Source organism: Papio anubis, chromosome 1 (genome assembly GCF_008728515.1).
Source record: "Papio anubis isolate 15944 chromosome 1, Panubis1.0, whole genome shotgun sequence".
NCBI lineage: Eukaryota > Metazoa > Chordata > Mammalia > Primates > Cercopithecidae > Papio > Papio anubis.
Genome location: NC_044976.1, coordinates 34,251,689 through 34,271,299, shown reverse-complemented (window position 1 = coordinate 34,271,299; position 19,611 = coordinate 34,251,689). Strand labels below are relative to the sequence as shown.

At 41.3% G+C, this 19,611-nt stretch overlaps 1 protein-coding gene across 13 annotated transcripts in view; it reads right to left on the bottom strand.

The window, feature by feature from the left end:
- LOC101005189 (argonaute RISC catalytic component 3) overlaps nucleotides 1–19,611 on the bottom strand; it is a 141,777-nt gene that overhangs the window by 22,661 nt on the left and 99,505 nt on the right. For all 13 annotated transcript variants that reach the window (XM_021939319.2, XM_003891585.3, XM_021939325.2 and 10 more), the window contains 5 exons: nucleotides 16,798–16,957; nucleotides 14,888–14,978; nucleotides 11,278–11,472; nucleotides 10,813–10,947; nucleotides 7,699–7,800 (listed from right to left, as the gene is read on the bottom strand). In XM_021939319.2, the coding sequence (XP_021795011.1) occupies nucleotides 7,699–7,800; nucleotides 10,813–10,947; nucleotides 11,278–11,472; nucleotides 14,888–14,978; nucleotides 16,798–16,957 (683 nt within the window). The remainder of the gene's footprint in view (nucleotides 1–7,698; nucleotides 7,801–10,812; nucleotides 10,948–11,277; nucleotides 11,473–14,887; nucleotides 14,979–16,797; nucleotides 16,958–19,611) is intronic.

The following is a 19,611-nucleotide window of genomic DNA, read 5'->3' as shown; positions in this document are numbered from 1 at the left end:
TGTAATCCCAGCGCTTTGGGAGGCCAAGGTAGGTGGATTGCTTAAACCCAGCCTGGGTAACATAGTGAAAAACCTTGTCTCTACAAAAAATGCCAAAATTAGCCAGGCATCGTAGCATGTGCCTGTGGCCCTAACTACTCGGGAGGCTGATGTGGGAGGATCGCTTGAGCCCAGGAGGTGAAGGTTCCAGTGAGTCATGATCTCACCAGAGTGGAACCCTGTCTCAAAAAAAAAAAAAAAAAAATCAAGTATCTTTTTTTTTCTTTTGAGATAAGAGTCTCAGTCAAACAGGCTGGAGTGTGCAATGGTGTGATCTTGGCTCTGTAACCTCCACCTCCTGGGTTCAAGCAATTCTCCTGCCGCAGCCTCCTGAGTAGCTGGGATTACAGGCGCCCACTACCACACCCGGCTAAGTTTTGTATTTTTAGTACAGACAGGGTTTTGCCATGTTGGCCAGCTGGTCACGAACTCAAGTGATCCACCCGCTTCAGCCTCCCAAAGTGCTGGGATTACAGGCGTGAGTCACCATGCCTGGCAATTATTTAATTTATTTATTTTGAGACAGAGTCTCACTCTGTTGCCCAGGTTGGAGTGCAGTGGCATGATCTTGGTTTACTGCAACCTCCACCTTCTAGGTTCAAGCGATTCTCTTGCCTCAGGCTCCTGAGTAGCTGGGATTACAGGCATGTGCCACCACTCCTGGCTAATTTTTGTATTTTTAGTAGAGACGGGGTTTCATCATGTTGGCCAGGGTGGTCTCGAACTCCTGACCTCAAGTGATCCACCCACCTTGGCCTCCCAAAATGCTGGGATTATAGGCTTGAGCACCTGACTGCCTCAATTATTTTAAATTCGTTGAAATTTGTTTTGTGGCCTAACATGTGGTCTATCCTGGTGAATGTTCCATGTGCTGAGAAAATAATGTATATTCTGCAGCTGCTGGATGAAATGCTTTGTATATATCTGTTAGGTCCATTTGGTCTAAAGTGTATTTTAAGTCTAATGTTTCTTTGCTGATTTTTTGTCTAGATGATCTGTCCAGTGCTGACAGTGGGGTGTTGAAGTTCCTAACTACTATTGTATTGGAGTCTATCTCTCTCTTTAGAGCTAGTAATACTTGCTTTATATTATATACTGGATGCTCCAGTGTTGGCTGCATATATATTTACAACTGTTATATCCTCTTGGTAAATTGATCCCTTTAGCATTATATAATGACCTTCTTTGTCTCATTTTATAGTTTTTGACTTAAAGTCTGTTTTGTCAGACATAAATATAGCTATTCCTGCTTGCATTTGTTTTCTGCTTGCATGGAATGAATAACCTTCTCCATCCATTCGCTTTCAGTTTATATGTATCTTTACAGGTGAAGTGAATTTCTCGTAGGCAGCATATATTTAGATTGTTAAAAAAATTCAATATTTTAAATACAGGAGGTACATGTGAGATTTGTTACATGGGTATATTACACCCAGATGGTGAGTTTAGCACCCAATAGATAGTTTTTTTCTTTTTTCTTTTTTTTTTTGAGATGGAGTCTCGCTCTGTCGCCCAGGTTGGAGTGCAGTGGCCGGATCTCAGCTCACTGCAAACTCCGCCTCCCAGGGTTATGCCATTCTCCTACCTCAGCCTCCTGAGTAGCTGGGACTACAGGCGCCCACCGCCTCGCCCGGCTAGTTTTTTGTATTTTTCAGTAGAGATGGGGTTTCACCGTGTTAGCCAGGATGGTCTCGATCTCCTGACCTCGTGATCCGCCCGTCTCAGCCTCCCAAAGTGCTGGGATTACAGGCCTAAGCCACCGCGCCTGGCCCTTTTTTTTTTTTTTTTTTTTTTTGATGGAGTCTTGCTTTGTCGCCAGGCTGGAGTGCAGTGACTCAATCTTGGGTCACTACAACCTCTGCCTCCTGGGTTAAAGTGATTCTCCTGCCTCAGCCTTCCGAGTAGCTGGGACTACAGGCGTGTGCCACCATGCCTCGCTAATTTTTGTATTTTTAGTAGAGATGGGGTTTCACCATGTTGGCCAGGATGGTCTCGATCTCTTGACCTCGTGATCTGCCCGCCTTGGCCTCCCAAAGTGCTGGGGTTACAGGTGTAAGCCACTGTGCCCAGTCCCCAATAGATAGTTTTTCAACCCACCCCTCCTGCCCTCCTCTCTAGTAGTCCATGGTGTTTATTATTCCCATGTTATGTCCATGTGTGTTCAATGTTTAGGTCAGTATTTGGTTTTCTGTTCCTGTGTTAGTTTGCTTAGGATTATGACCTTCAGCTCCATCTATGTTGCTGTAAAGGATATGATTTCATTCTTTTAAAAAATTCATTCAGTGGCTGGGCATGGCGGCTCACGCCTGTAATCCCAGCACTTTGGAAGGATGAGGCAGGAGGATTGCTTGAGCTCTGGATTCAAGACCAGTCTGGGCAACATAGTAATAGCCCGTCTCTACAAAAATACAAAAATAAGCCAGGTGTGGTGATACATGCCTTGCACGGTGATGAATGCCTGTAGTTCCAGCCATTCAGGAGGCTGGGGCAAGAGGATCGCCTGACCCCGGGAGGCAGAGGTTGCAGTGAGTTGAGATTGCACCACTGTACTCCAGCCTGGGCACCAGAGTGAGAAAGAAGTTCATTTAGCCAGTCTACATCTTTTCAGTGGGCAATTTAATTTGTTTACATTCAAGGTTACTACTGATAGGTGAAGGCCTACTCCTGTCATTTTGTTAACTGTTTTCTGCTTTTTTTCTATATCCTTTCTTCCTTTCTTCTTCTTATCATTGTGGGTTGGTGGTTTTCTGTAGAGCAACAAGGTTTGAATCTTTTCTCTTTCTTTCTTGTGTATCTGTTCTACCAGTGAGTTTTATACTGTTGTTTCCATATAATGATTATTGACTTTTTGCCTCCAGATGTAGGACTCCCTCGAACATTTCCTATAGGTCGAATCTAGTGGGGATAAATTTCCTCAGTTTTTGCATGTCTGGGAAATACTATTTCTCCCTCATTTCCAAAAGTTAGCTTTGCTGGATATAGGATTCTTATTGATTGACTGATTGATTGATTGAGACAGGGTCTCACTCCATTGCCCAGGCTGGAGTACAGTGGTGCAATCAGAGCTCACTGCAACCTCTGCCTCCTCAGCTCAAATGATCCTCAACTGGGTATAGCATTCTTGGTTGACAATTGTTTTCTTTCAGTCCTTTGAATGTATCATCTCAATCTCTCCAGGCCTATAAAGTTTCTGTGGAGAAATCTGCTGTTCGTTTAATGAGGATTCTAAGTGACTTGATGATTTTCTGTTGTTTTTAGAATTCTGTCTGTCTTTGACTTGACAATTTGACTACAATGTGCTTTGGGAGAAACCTTTTAGGGATTGTTCTGTTTGGAGACTTTTGAGCCTCCTAGATCTAGATGTCCATATTTCTCCCCATATTTGGGAAGTTTTCAGCTATTATTTCTTTTTTTTTGAGACAGGGTCTTACTCTGTCATCCCAGGCTAGAGTGTAGTGGTGTGATCTCAGCTTGTTACAGCCTCAACCTCCCAGGTTCAAGTGATCCTCCTGCCTCAGCCCCCTGAGTAGGTGGGACTACAGGTACATGCCACCATGCCTGGCTAATTTTTGTATTTTTTGTAGAGATGGAGTATCACCATGTTGCCCAGGCTGGACTCAAACTTCTGAGCTAAATCGATCTGCCCACCTTGGCCTCCCAAAGTGCTGGGATTACAGGTGTAAGCCACCATGCCCAACCTATTATTTCATTAAGTAGATTTTTCTACACCTTTCCCTTTCTCTTCTCCTTCTGGAACTCCCATAATACAAATATTTATTTGCTTACTGGTGTTCCATAAGTCTCAGAGGCGCTCTTCACTCTTTTTCATTCTTTCTTCTTTTTCTGACTCTGATTTTTTTTTTCAAATGACCTGTCTTCAAGTTCAGATATTCTTCTGCTTGATCAAATCGGCTGTTGAAGCTCTCTATTGTATTTTGTATTTTTCATTGAATTCTTCAGCTGTAGATTTCTGTTTGGTTCTTTTTAAATTTCTATCTTTTTGCTGAATTTCTTGTTCATATTGCGAACTGCTTTCCCAATTTTTTTTTTTTTTTTTGGCAGAGTTTTGCTCTTGTTGCCTAGGCTAGAGAGCAATGGTGCAATCTCAGCTCACCGTAACCTCTGTCTCCCAGGTTCAAACGATTCTCCTGCCTCAGCCTCCTGAGTAGCTGGGATAATAGGCATGCGCACCACGCCTGGCTAATTTTGTATTTTTAATAGAGAACTCCTGACCTCAGGTATTCTGCCTGCCTCGGCCTCTCAAAGTAATGAGATCACAGGCGTGAGCCACTGCGGCCGGCCTGCTTTCCCAATTTTGTTGAGTTGTCTATTGGTATTTTCTTGTATCTCAATATATTTGGGCTATCCCAATATCTATGGGATACAGAGTTGCTCAGCTCTTCCAGGGCACCAATTCCCCAGCACCAGTTCAGCTCAGGCATAGGGCTATGCCTGTTCTGGGTGGCCCACACATAGTCTCCCTGATATGCAGGGCACTACTTCAGCTTAGGTACTGGCGTGTGTGACTGCTCTGGATGACTAAGGCACTGCTTCCTGAGACACAACATACTACTTCAATTTAGGCACTGGAGAGGTATGACTTCTTTTTTTTTTTTTTTTTTTAAATAGAGACGGAGTCTCGCTCTGTTGCCCAGGTTGGAGTAGCTAGGACTACAGGTGCACACTATGACGTCCGACTAATTTTTTTTGTATTTTTAGTAGAGACGGGGTTCCACCATGTTGGCCAGTCTGTTCTCAAACTCCTGACCTCAGGTGATATGCCTGCTTTGGCCTCCCAAAGTGCTGGGATTACAGGTGTGAGCCACTGCGCCTGGCCGAGGTATGACCTCTTTAAGTGGCCAAGGCACAAGGTGTAACAGGTGCTTGCAGCTCGACAGGGCTGTCAGGCCACTGGGCTGGGGTAATTTGGTGATAGCGTAGCCTTAACGATAAAGAGGAGTCATGGCTACTTGCCCCTGGAGCAAGACATACTCCAGCTATAGTTCTACTGCTCCACTGCCAAGATGGAGTAGTGCAGTGGCTGCTTGGACCACAGTGCGTGGAGCACAGTATCAGCTCCTTCTCTCGGGTGGGGGGTGGGTACACTTAAGTGGACTCCAGGCAGCTCCCTCAGATGGGCTTAGTGCCTAAGAACAGTGCTGGGGACCCCAGTGTAGGTGTCCAAGGTGTTGATGGGGATTGCTGGGATCCTCTTGCTTATCCGTTCACTGTAGGGGAGAAGTTCCTGCTGGTTCCCAGCTGATCCTGATTTGGAGATGTAGTGGAGGCTCAGTGTTTCTTTCTGTTCTCTGTGTGGTCATCCCAAGTTTCTGTGCATACCAGGGTTTCTGTTACTCCTCTGATGCACTCCAGGGCTCTCCCTCAGTTATTTTCATTAAAATATAGTTGTTTGGCCTGGTGCAGTGGTTAATGCCTGTAATCCCAGCACTTTGGGAGGTTGAGGCGAGTGGATCACGTGAGGTCAGGAGTTCGAGACCAGACTGGCCAACGTGGTGAAACATCGTCTTTACTAAAAATACAAACATTAGCCAGGCGTGGTGGCAGGAACCTATAATTCCAGCTACTCTGGAGGCTGAGGCAGAAGAATTGCTTGCATCTGGGAGGTGGAGATTGCAGTGAGCTGAGATCATGCCATTACACTCTAGCCTGGGCGACAAAAGCAAGACTCCATCTCAAAAAAAAAAAAAAAAAAAAAAAAAAGGCCGGACATGGTGGCTCATGCCTGTAATGCACTTTGGTAGGTTGAAGTGGGTGAATTACCTGAGGTCAGGAGTTTGAGACCAGCCTGACCATCATGGTGACACCCCGTCTCTACTAAAAATGCAAAAATTAGCTGGGCATGGTGGTGGGTGCCTGTAATCCCCGCTACTTGGGAGGCTGAGGCAGGAGAATTGCCTGACCCTGGGAGACGGAGGTTGCAGTGAGCCAAGATCACACTACTGCACTCCAGCCTGGGTGACAGAGCGAGACTCCGTTAAAAAAAAAATGTAGTTGTTTATCTGTTTTTCTGGCTTTCTTTGTGAGGGTAGCAAGCACTAGGGGCTTCTAGTCAGCCATCTTGCTGACATCACTTCCTCTGGACCGCCCATTAACTACCAATCCTGAAAATGTACAACATTAATTGTAAAGAGGAGCTGATATAAGAACATGGATAAGTAAGTGGGACAATAATTTAAAGCCACGAATCCAAAACAGGTTGGTACATGTTGGATATATACAGCTGTAAGATACAGAGCTGAATAGTAAGACATCTGGAAATTCCTATCTTAATCAATGGCAAGTAACCTAAAATAGTTTTGGGTTATAGACTCTCAGACATCCTGGGAATGTCAGTTTACTTTCTGTTGTTGGGAAGTTTGAGATGCACTGATTTAAAGCTTATGTTCTACCAAGTAAAGCTAACACATTAATGAAATGGTTTTCTGGAAAGAATAAGAAAAATTTTTAAAATTATTTAACTGAAACTTAAGGCCAGGCACAGTGGCTCAAGCCTGTAATCCCCGCACTTTGGGAGGCCAAAGTGGGCAGATTACTTGAGGTCAGAAGTTTGAGACCAGCCTGGCTAACATGTTGAAACCCTGTCTCTATTAGAAAAAAACAAAATAAAACAAAAATTACTTGGTGTGGTGGCACCCAGTAATCCTAGTCTGTAATCCCACCTACTAGGGAGGCTGAGGCATGAGAGTCACTTGAACCCAGGAGGCGGAGGCTGCAGTGAGCCGAGATCATGCCACTGTACTCCAGCCTGGGCAACAGAGCAAGACTCTGTCTCAAAAAAAAAAAAAAAAAAAAAAAAAAGTAAAGCTGTAATTGTACAATTAAATTCTTATTTTATTTTTTGAGACAAGGTCTGGCTCTGTCACCTAGCCTGGAGTGCAGTGGCACGATTTTGGCTCACGGCAACCTCCCTCTGTCTGGCTCAAGTGATCCTCCCACCACAGCCTCCTGAGTAGCTGAGACTACAGGCACATGCTACCATGTCTGGCTGATTTTTGTATTTTTTGTAGAGACAGGGTTTCTCTATGTTGCCCAGGCTGGTCTCAAACTCCTGAACTCAAGCATCTGCCCATCTCAGCCTCCCAAAGTGTGGGGATTATAGGTGTGAGCCACCATGCCCAGCTCAATTACACTCTTTCACATGCTTAATACCTACTAGTACATGTCAAAGTTTTCTATAAAATGTTATCATTAGCTGAGTGTGAAGGTCTATTGTCCCAACTACTTGGGAGGCTGAGGTGGGAGGACTGCTTGAGCCCAAGAGTTCTAGTCTAGCCTGAGCAAAATAGTACTTTCTCTCCTTTCTTTCTCTCTTTTTTTTTTTTAAAGGACGCATACGCTAAAGGAACAATCAGGTACTTTCACTTTTTAAAAACATTTTAGGTAAATTAAGGGCCTGTTTCAGGGAGATTCATTCTATTAAACTACTTATATTCTGATATTTTCATAAAAATAAGTTCCTAAGTCCCTTTCAAGGTAAGGAAAGGGAAGACATTTGTTTACTGAAAGTTTCATCTAATTTCATGTGGAAACAATTTGGAATATAATGAGTATTTCTTTATCCTTTTTCTGAGATTTAAAAAATACATGTAAGAATGACAGTTCTTGTATTAAAATATTTTACCCAAAGTGTAGGCTTACCTGTATTCCAGCATGGCTACAGAGGTAAAAATCAAACTCATATGGGTGTGTAATGTCTGTATCAACTGTTGTTCCAGCTGGGATATTGCCACTTCTTCCAACCTAGATTTGTTTGGTTAAAGTTTAAACAAACAAGAAAAAGGTAAAAATGTATCTGAAAGCACTTTTAAAAATGTATGAATACATAGGCTGACCCTACATTTCACTACTTTCACCTTGAAATATGACTTAAGCAGTCATTCGGAGCAGACTTTACGCAGGTCCTAGTTTCTATTCTTAAACGTTGCTGAAAGTGAGCGCTGGTACACAACAAGGCCTAATACAGTCTCTACTACTGCTTAGCTGATAGTTGACCCCACTATGGGTGGAAGACACTAAAAAAAATTTTTTTTAAATTAACTTAAAGTGCTCTAATTTGTGGTACCTGTGCATAGCAGGCATTCTTGAACATGTGATTTATGAAGATCAGCATTTACCTTGGAGAAAACTAGATGTTTAGAGAGACAGAATGCTGACAGCATCAACAACAGTCACACCATTTGTTAACCATTTATGGGTCAGGCACTTTAAACACATTATTTCTAAATCCTGATAACAATCCTGCAAGTTAGGGATTATTTCTATTTGTTTAGGGAAATAAAGGCTCAGGAATACAAAATAATTTGCTCAACAGCACACAATAAAGGGCAGAACTGGGATTCAAACAATGAAATAATTGCAAAGGCCTTATTCCTTTTATTTCATACTATCAGTTTCAACATCTTGTAAGAGAACAGACACCACGATTTTCTCTGAGTGGATAAAATATAACTGAAATGACTCAAAATTCTGATGATGCAAGCTTATAAAGCACTTAAAAATGTTTATTATACCCACCTCCATCGCCTTATCCCAATGTACTGAAAATCATTAACTGTAACTCTAGGTTTACAAGGCTAGCAAATCAGAAACTATTTTACTGGCCGAGCGCGGTGGCTCAAGCCTGTAATCCCAGCACTTTGGGAGGCCGAGATGGGCGGATCACGAGGTCAGGAGATCGAGACCATCCTGGCTAACACGGTGAAACCCCGTCTCTACTAAAAATACAAAAAACTAGCCGGGCGAGGTGGCGGGCGCCTGTAGTCCCAGCTACTCGGGAGGCTGAGGCAGGAGAATGGCGTAAACCCAGGAGGCGGAGCTTGCAGTGAGCTGAGATCCGGCCACCACACTCCAGCCCAGGCGACACAGCAAGACTCCATCTCAAAAAAAAAAAAAAAAAAGAAACTATTTTACTGACTCAGACATTATTTTGCCACGTGAATGACTGTTATAAGTGAGTGACTGTTATAAAGGTGGTACCTTGAATTATAGTGGTGTGGACCAAGCAGCTTCACTTCACCAAGCACAAAATAAAACAGTTCATCATCTATTACATTATGCCTGGTCTTAAAAAACACTTAACTCTAATCAATTAGCAACACACAAATCTTCTAATTAATACATACAAAAAGTTGTAGGCTGGGTGTGATGGCTCACACCTATAATCCTAGCATTTTGGGAGGCTGAGGTGGGCGGATCACTTGAAGCCAGGAGTTTGTGACCAGCCTGGCCAACATGGTGAAATCCTGTCTCTAATAAAAATACAAAAATTAGCCGGGCGTGGTGGCACATGCCTGTAATCCCAGCTACTCAGGAGGCAGAGGCCTGACAATCGCTTGAACCCAGGAGGCGGAGGCTGCAGTGAGCCAAGGTCGTGCCACTGCACTCCAGCCTGGGCAACAGAGCAAAACTGTCACAAAAACAAAAACAAAAACAAAACTACCTCATAATCTTGTTGGTGAGGGTTAAATTGATTACATTTATAAGTAATACTTAGAAAAATATCTATTATTATTTCTTCTTCTCTGTTCTATCACTATCACCACCACCCTACAGCTAGCCAAACTTTATTTATTAAAATTTTTTTTTGTCCTTATCATGATACTAATGAGCGCTAGCCAATCTTTAATGAGTACTTAAGTGTGGGCCAAGCCCTGTTCTAAGTGCATTACGTACTTTATTTAATTCTCCCAACAACCCAAATAAGGTAGACATTAATATTATCCAATCTTGCTAAGAAATAAGCAGGTATAGAGATGTTAAGTTGCCTGCCCAAAGGAATACAGTGAGTATGTATGGCAAAGACAAACACCCCTCTCGTAGTCCTTTCTATCAAATCCATTTCTCAAGGGGACACAACACTTGGTACCATTAGATTTCTCTGCTCCAGGATTTGCAGGATGGGGACAGATGGGATCAGAGCACTGAAAATGACAGTAAGACTGCTATCTTGCTGCACATAGATAAGAAAACGTATTTCCTTAGGTATTTATACCTCTCTTTCCTTCCTAATTATAAAAAATATACATTCACATTATAAAATGCATAAAATGATTCTGTGAACTTTAAAGGAAACATGGCTTAAAAGTTAGTATGTATAAATTTCCACTTTTTTTTTTTTTTTTGAGATGGAGTCTTGCTCTCTTGCCCAGGCTGGAGTACTGTGGCACCATCTCGGCTCACTGCAACCTCCACCTGCTGGGTTTAAGCAATTCTTCTGCCTCAGCCTCCCGAGTAGCTGGGATTACATATGTGTGTCACCATGCCTGGCTAAGTTTTGTATTTTTAGTAGAGACAGGGTTTCACTGTGCTGGCCAGGCTGGTCTCGAACTCCCAACCTGAAGTGATCCGCCTGCCTTGGCCTCCCAAGGTGCTGGAATTACAGGCATGAGCCACTGTGCCTGGCCTGAATTTCCACTTTTTAAAAAAACTAATTTGTATCAGATATTTTAAAAAGACAATGTACCTTTTTTTCTGAAGATTTTAGGAAAATATGAATAGAAAAATAATTTTAAAACTATGAGTTTCTTCACAACAAAAAAGTAGAATGAGATTTTGAACATTTGGAGTGTGACTAGAAATTCTAGAAAGTTAAAAATAATCTATTTTGATGCTTCTATACTCATAATGTAATTGTTGAAATTTGCTACTGTATATTGGAAACCCTGCTGTTGGCAGAGGGCCCTTGTTGAATGTTCTATGAACTATGTTGGATAAGCTTGGTTTACAATAGTATTACAACAGAGGTGAGATTACCCTTTCTGTCCTATCAGCACAAAATAATCGAGTGTGGTGTCTCTTCTGAACTACAATGTAGGTTATTCCAGGTTGATAGTCTTTCTCCAAACTGATGCAGGCTTCTCGAATTGCTAGTAGTTCATAATATAATACCTAGAGAATATGAAATGGAAAGATTCAATATAGTCAGCTATTTGTTTTTATATACTTCAAAGAAGGATAATGATTTAATCTCAGGATTCCTTAATTTCATCGCTCTAAAGCTAATATGCTTCTTGATTCCATTTTAATAATTATCAGAACATGGTCTTAACAAGTAAGGTATACACAGTCGTAGCGAACATTTTCAAAAAGACGATCTAAGAAAACACCAAGTTTTGACTTGGGGAACTCTAAAAAGGTTTTTAACTCTAGAACTAGACGCCATATTATAAACACAATATCTGATTTCACCACAGTCTGATGAGATTCTAGGTAACCAACCTGCCTAAACTGCCCTTCTGAAACACCATCCCGATAAAAGATGATACGAGTAGGCTTGAACCGAGTTGACTTATAAAATTGAATAAGAAGTTCCCGGACCATGGAGGCCAAGTCCTGGATGATCTCCTGTCGGGGTCTCTGAACTCTTACTGTGGCACAGTATCTGCTTGGGTGGGCATCCATACTACCTACAACCTAGGTTAGAAAAAGTAAAAATAAATAAATAAATAAAAATAAATGATAATCAAAATTACATGAATTCATTTACATTTTTATTTTACTGTAACCTTACCGATTATCACTGTTTACTTTGAAAGTAATCAAAAATAGTAATTCTGAGTTGGGTATGATGGCATGTGCGTGTAGGTCCAGCTACTCAGGAAGCTGAGGCAGGAGGATCACTTGTACCCAGAAATTTGAGGCCAGCCTGGGCAAAAGAGCAAGACCCCATCTCTCTCTCTCTCTCTCTCTTTTTTTTTTGAGACGCAGTCTTGCTCTGTCACCAGCCTGGAGTGCAGTGGTGCGATCTCGGCTCACTGCAACCTCCACCTCCTGGGTTCAAGCGATTCTCCTGCCTCAGCCTCCAGAGTAGCTAGGACTACAGGCATGCGCCACCACACCCAGCTAATTTTTGTACTTTTAGTAGAGACAAAGTTTCACCATGTTGGCCAGGATGTCTCGATATCTTGACCTCGTGATCCGCCTGCCTTGGCCTCCCAAAGTGCTGGGATTACAGGTGTGAGCCACTGCGCCCAGCCTACCCCATCTTTTAAAAAAATTAAAAAGAATAGTACTTCCCATTGAAAAACAGAATAAAACACCTAGTATAGGGTAAAAAACTATTTTTCTTATTAACTAGGCTGAACTATACATTTAACTACTAGATTCTTTGTGTTGTTGGTAGACTTAAAGATTAGTGAGGAAAGAAAAAGACAAAAAGATGTGTATAAGAGAGTAAGAGAAAGGAAATAAGCAAAAATAAGGACCAATTCAAACCACTGATTTTTCTTCCTATCTCTTCCACTTTAGCAACCTATCTCAGAAGCCATACTTAAGACTTTAGCTTCATCTTAGAACTGTTACGCTTCATACATTTTAAAATCAGAATTTTCCCTCTCGGCCTGAATCTATACAGTCTTATTGAGCTGTATTTGTGTTCTGTATCTGGTCCTCAGAGAAGTTAATCTTGGTTTTGAAACCAGCTATATTAATTTTCTCTCTGTGTCTAATATTGTTATGTCTTTGGAGAAGAGACCTCAAAGTATGAACTTGTAACATTATTCTGATCAGAGCCTAGAGCTGGTCACTGCCTCCAGACTGTCTTTCTTCCAGTTAACCTATACCAAAGTCATGCTTCAAAAATGGAACTTCGACCATTTCTTTCCCTTGAAAGGTATCTCGCTACTAAGAATAAATCCAGACCCCTCGGATGGAACAAAATGCCTCATAAAAGCTTCCTAGCCTCATAGCCTGCAGTATACTATGTTCTAATTCCTTATATTTCTCAACATTCCCAAAACACACCAGATTCTTGCAACTTAAATGTTGTTACTTCGTTATCGTGATAACACCTATTGTACTATGTGGCATTCATTACTTACATTAGTTTCTCACACTACTCTCTAAGTTCTTGGGGATAGAAGCCATATACCGAAAAAGAATCAACCAATAAATTCTATTTACAAGATTTCTGATAACCATAAAAGAAAGTGGGTATTTGGTAGAAATGGATTTAGTAGAAAAAGACAATGACTATCAGAAGTCCAATGGAATTAAAATATGCTTAAACCTTTTGGAAAATGACCCAAAGTAACAAATCCAAGGAAGTCTTTTGAGTTCCTTTCTTTATCATTTTATCATCTATAAGAACACTTTAATGAATGTTAGAGATGACTCAATACAACCACTGAACATTTAAAGAAAATAATTCATGAATAACATTAAAAATACACGGCCGGGCGTGGTGGCTCACGCCTGTAATCCCAGCACTTTGGGAGGCTGAGGTGGGCGGATCACGAGGTCAGGAAATCGAGACTATCCTGGTTAAAACGGTGAAACCCCGTCTCTACTAAAATAATACGAAAAATTAGCTGGGCGTGGTGGCGGGCACCTGAAGTCTCAGCTACTCAGGAGGCTGAGGCAGGAGAATGGTGTGAACCAGGGAGGCGGAGCTTGCAGTGAGCAGAGATTGCGCCACTGCACTCCAGCCTGGGCAACAGAGCAAGACTCTGTCTCAAAAAAAAAAAACCAAAAAACAAAGCAAGAGAATAGATAAAAATTAATTTCCTTTATATTAATAAAAATAGCTTTGAAACCTTGAAGTGAAAATTTAAATATTACTATCATTTTCAGGGATGAATTGTATTTATCAGATTCCTAAAAGGTACGATTTATGTGAAGATTACAATGGATCATAGAAAAAATATTAAATCTTTTTTTTTGAGACGGGGTCTCCCTCTGTCACCCAGGTAGGTACCTTAAAGGCACCTGCCACCACGTCAGGCTAATTTCGTATTTTTCACAGAGATGTGGTTTCACCATGTTGGTCAGGCTGGTCTCAAACTCCTGACCTCAAGTGATCCACCCGCCTCAGCCTCCCAAAGTGTCGGGATTACAGGCATGAGCCACCGCGCCTGGCCAATTAAATCTTACAGTTTAATTTCTGAAGTTTATTAAATAAGCCTAAAATACGTTCATATTTTCAAAATGTTGGTTATTTGTTAAAATCAAGTGATTTTCAAAATGGGTAAAATATTATCAGGCTTTCTCAAGTTTATAAGAAACACACTTAAACTGACACAAAAAGGTTACAAATAGAGAGCAAATTAAAAATAGGCAGATGCTAAAAGCAGGAGTGGCAATAGTAAAATAAAGAATTTGGCCAGGCGCAGTAGCTCACGCCTGTAATCTAAGCAATTTGGGAGGCAGAGGCGGGTGGACTGACTGAGATCAGGAATTCAAGACAAGCCTGGCCAACATGGTGAAGCTCCGTCTCTACTAAAAAATAAGAAAAATTAGCTGGGCATGGTGGCAGGTGCCTGTACTCCCAGCTACTCGGGAGGCTGAGGCAGGAGAATCGATTGAACCTGGGACACGGAGGTTGCAGTGAGCCGAGATTGTGTCACTGCACTCCAGCCTGGGCAACAAGATAACTCTGTCTGAAAAAAAGAAATAAAATAAAGTAAAATAAAATAAAAGAATTCAGGTGCAAAGTATTGAACTGGATGAAGGTAGAAGACATTTTATATGTTAAAAAATGTAATCCACCAGGCTTATATGTAATGCATCTTTCTATGACAAAGACATTACTGAAATATACAAACTATTCAAAACAACAAAAAGTAACTAAAAATGCATAATCATGGAGAGGTCAAGTAGACAAATTAAAGTATAATACAGAAGATTTGAATGATATAACTAGCAAACTTGATTTAATAGTTACATATGGAACTTGTAAACCCCAAACCAGAGAATGATCACTCTTTTCAAAAACCCAAAGAACATTTATGAAAGTTGGCTACAAAGAAAATATTAAAAGTCAAAAAGTTGAAACTGCAAAATTGATACTGGTCTGTCAACGTCAGGTAAGATAAACCTGGCGAACACTCACAGCAGCAATAGAAGGCTTCTTTCCATCACCAGCAGGTGGATGAGTGACATCGGCTCCCAAAAAGATCACTGGTTGCTGGAACACAGAAGGTCTTCAACACATTTTGAAAAAGGGTTAGATATTTCATTTTTTCATCATCCATTTATCTGTTTCACATAATTGCAACATAACTTCAAGTTATTGACAGCACAGAGGAAGTCCTATGTAATCCAAAGTCTTATTCACAGCAGAATTTTGTCTAAAACAGTGATGCTGGTGGTTGAAAAGGGCTATATTAATATTAACAGATGCTAGTATTCTCCAACATGGGCACAAACTTATAAACTTCCTTATGATCCACAAATTTTTATCACTGTTTAAAAATCAACTTATATTTTAAACCTGTGTAATCTCTCAAGGGAAAAAGGAATCATTACACTTTAGACTGGAAGGGGTTTTGGGAATCTACTACTCCCACGCCCTGGCCGAAAGTATAAATTTGAGTAACATATATTCAATGGTCATAAAGTAGCTAGCATTTCCTTTTATTTTGCTTTATGTTATTGTTGTTTTTTTGAGACAGGGTCTCACTGTGTTGCCCAGGCTGGAGTGCAGTGGTGTAATCACGGTTCACTGCAGCCTTGACTTCCCCGGGCTCAGGCAATCCTCCCACCACAGCCTCTGGAGTAGCTGGAACGACAGGCACGTGCCACCACACATGGCTAATCTTTCTATTTTTTGTAGAGATGAAGTTTCACTATGTTGGACTTGTTGATAAAATTCTTTATTTATCTCATTTATGGATCTCATCTCATATTGAACAGGGGTAGAAAGTAGAGGTGGCATGGAAAAAGAGGAAAAAAAGGACTTTTGTGTCAAACAAACATGGTCCAATCCTTATTCTAATGTTTATTTGTGGTGGGTAGTTAACTTTTTGGAGGCCTAATTGCTTCAACTATTAAAAGGGAACTCGTTCAATTCTCTGAAAAGTGGCCTCTTCCTCAGAGACTTGCACAATAAGCTACCTTCTGTTTCTAGGTCGTGGTGTCTCACACTTTCTAAGAGTTCTAGCTCGAAGAAGGGTGATCGAACAGTAATATGCTTTCTCACTGACTACAGCAGGAGTGCTGATATGGCTTACTTAATTGACTAATCTGGGCCCCCAGGTCCTTCTGTCCTTCACATTCCAGGTAAGTGAGCAGCCTCATGAAACCAGATTGAAGATGATTACCAAATAAAGTGAAAATTCTTCAAGCTGGGCTCTCCAGTGAGAAATCAATCTCTGGATACTTTCTGGCTAGGTAAGAGGTACTTTGCATACTAAATGAAAATTGCTGGGGCTCGAGCCTGCTCCCACCCTGTGGAGTGTACTTTCATTTCCAATAAATCTCTGCTTTTGTTGCTTCATTCTTTGCTTAAAAAATAAAACAAAGGGCCGTAATCCCAGCACTTTGGGAGGCCGAGGTGGGCGGATCACGAGGTCAGGAGATCGAGACCATCCTGGCTAACATGGTGAAACCCCGTCTCTACTAAAAATGCAAAAAATTAGCCGGGCGTGGTGGCAGGTGCCTGTAGTCCCAGCTACTTGGGAGGCTGAGGCAGGAGAATGGCGGGAACCCGGGAGGCAGAGCTTGCAGTGAGCTGAGATCGCGCCACTGCACTCCAGCCTGGGCGACTGAGCAACACCCTGTCTCAAAAAAATAAATAAATAAAAAATAAAACAAAATTGTGGGGGGCATTTTCACAAGAGAATCTCTGACCCTTGCCAATCCAGATTATTTTAATTTTTTACCAAAATGCCTATGAATCTCCCACGGTAGGAATCATTAAGGGGGTCTCTTACACAGCTCTTATAGTAGTTAGATATGGTCATATGTAGACAAATGAAGATATAAAAAATAATATTTTCATAAGTGATTAGCATATCTTACCTTTGATGAGGTACAAGAATATTATTGATTCCTCCGAGTTTAACATTTATCTTTAGGCACAAGTTTGAGAGAGTTTGAGGAGATGTTTTTATTACATTCTTGACTTGAACACATTGTGTGGCCATACCCAAAAGTGTGTCTCCTACACGTTTCACTTCCGCTACGGAACAGATGCAAAACCTCTAGTCAGAAAAAAAGACCTGAAAACAATTTTACATACTGAAAATAAAGCTACTATGTTTTCCCCTTAAAATACATCATCGTATTACAGGATACCAAAAATTATGCCAATACAGTACTAAGGTGATGCTGTTAAAATTGAATTATACTGCTTTGAAGATTAGCTTAAATATTTAGTGACAATTTTTCTAGTTGTTTTCTTCTTTGTATAAAAGGTATATTTTTATCATAGTATAACCGCAATAACTGAAAAGCATAAAATGAAACATGTACATATTCCCTTGTTATCATTTTATAGTACTCTCTTCCAATAATTTTCTCATTTATATCATTTTAATGTACTTGTAATCACAGAACACTTACAGCTTTCAATCCTATTCTCTCATCTTCAATTTAAAAATTCAGAGGTATTATAGCACAAAGAATAAAAGTCCCCTGTTCCTTTCCCCTCTCTGCCATTATAACCATCATAAATATTTCGGTGTGTGTAACCTTTTTTTTTTCTTTTTCTTGGAGAGGATCTCATCACTCTGTCACCCAGGCTGGAGTGCAGTGGCACGATCACGGATCACTGCAGTCTCAACCACTTGAGCTAAAGCGATCCTCTTGCCTCAGCCTCCGAGTGGCTGGAACTACAGGCATGCACCACACCAGGCCTTTTTTTTTTTTTAAGTAGAGATGAGGTCTCACCATGTTGCTCAGGCTGGTCTCAAACTTCTGAGCTCAAGTGATCCTCCTGCCCCAGCCTCCCAAAGTGTTGGGATTACAGGCAAGAGCCACTGCACCCAGCCATAACTTTTTTCTTTTGAGATGGGGTCTCATTCTGTCACCCAGGCTAGAGTGCAGTGGCGTGATCTCAGCTCACTGCAACCTCTGCCTCCCAGGTTCAAGCAATTCTCCTGCCTCAGCCTCCCGAGTAGCTGGGATTACCGGTGTGTGCCACCTTGCCCAGCTAATTTCTGTATTTTTATTTATTTTTTATTTTTTTTGAGACTGAGTTTCGCTCTTGTTGCCTAGGCCTGGAGTGCAATGGCGCAATCTCGGCTCACTGCAACCTTCACCTTCTGGGTTCAAGCGATTCTCCTGCCTCAGCCTCCTGAAGTAGCTGGGATCACAGGCATCTGCCACCATGCCCTAATTTTTTTTTTTTTTTTTTTTTGTATTTTTAGTAGAGATGGGGTTTTACCACATTGGCCAGGCTGGTCTTGAACTCCTGACCTCAGGTGATCCATCTGCCTCAGCCTCCCAAAGTGCTTAGACTACAGGCATGAGCCACTATGCCCAGACAATTTCTGTATTTTTAGTAGAGATGGGGTCTTGCCATGTTGGCCAGGCTGGTCTTGAACTCCTGACTGCAAGTGATCCACTCGCCTTGGCCTCCCAAAGTGCTGGGATTACAGGTGTGAGCCACCGCACCCAGCATAACTTTTTATATATAAAAAACAGAAAAATGGGTGCAATGTCTCACACCTGTAATCCCAGCACTTTGGTAGGCTGAGGCGGGAGGATTGCTTGAGCCCAGGAGTTAGAGACCAGCGTAGGCAACAAATCAAGACCCCATCCCTACCAAATTTTTTTAAAAAATTAGCCAGGCATGATGGTATATGTTTTTAGTCCCAGCTACTCAGGAGGCTGAGGCAGGAGGATTGCATGGGCCCAGGAGATGGAGGCTGCAGCGAACTATGATCATATCATTGCACTCCGGACTGGGTGACAGAGTGAGACCTTGCCTTAAAAAAAAGGGCAAATGACAATACACATTTCTCTAAACAGAAAAATGACCCATAAGCACATGAAAAGATGTCCAACATCTCTACAATCATTTAGGAAAATGCAAAATCAAAAACATGAGATACCACTTCACACTCATTAGGATGGCTACTATGAAAAAGCCAGAAAATAACAAACACTGGGGTGAGGATGTGGAGAAACTGGAACTCCTGTGCACTGTTGGGGGGCATGTAAAATGGTGCAGCCACTGTGGAAAACACTGCAGAGGTTCCTCAGAAATTAAAAATAGAATTACCATATGATGCAGCAATGCCCCTTATTAGGTGTATACCCAAAATAGCTGAAAACAGGGTTGTGAAGAGATATTTGTACACCTATGTTCACAGCAGCATTACACAATCGCTAAAGTGTAGAAGCAACCCAAGTGTCCATCAACAGATGAATAAACAAAATGTGGTGTATATATATATATATATACACACACACACACACACACACACACACACAAGGGAATATTATTCAACCTGAAAAAGGAAGAACATTCTGACATATAGTACAACATGGATGAACCTTGAGGATATTATGCCAAAGGCCAAATATTATAGGATTCATGTACACAAGGAAACTAGAATAGTCAAATTCATAGAAGCAGAGAGTAGAACAGTGCTTTCTAGGGGTTACATAAGGTTTAATGGATATTAAAGTTATTGTTTAATGGATAAAGAGTTTCATTTTGGGATGATGAAAAAAAAGTTCTGGAAATGGATGCTGATGATGGCTGTACAACATGTGAATATTCTTAATGTCAGAATGTAAGAATTCCAGAATGACTTAGCACTTGAAATTATGTGAGTGAATGATTTGCAAGTAAATATTAAATCATTATGTGACTCAAAAAAAAAA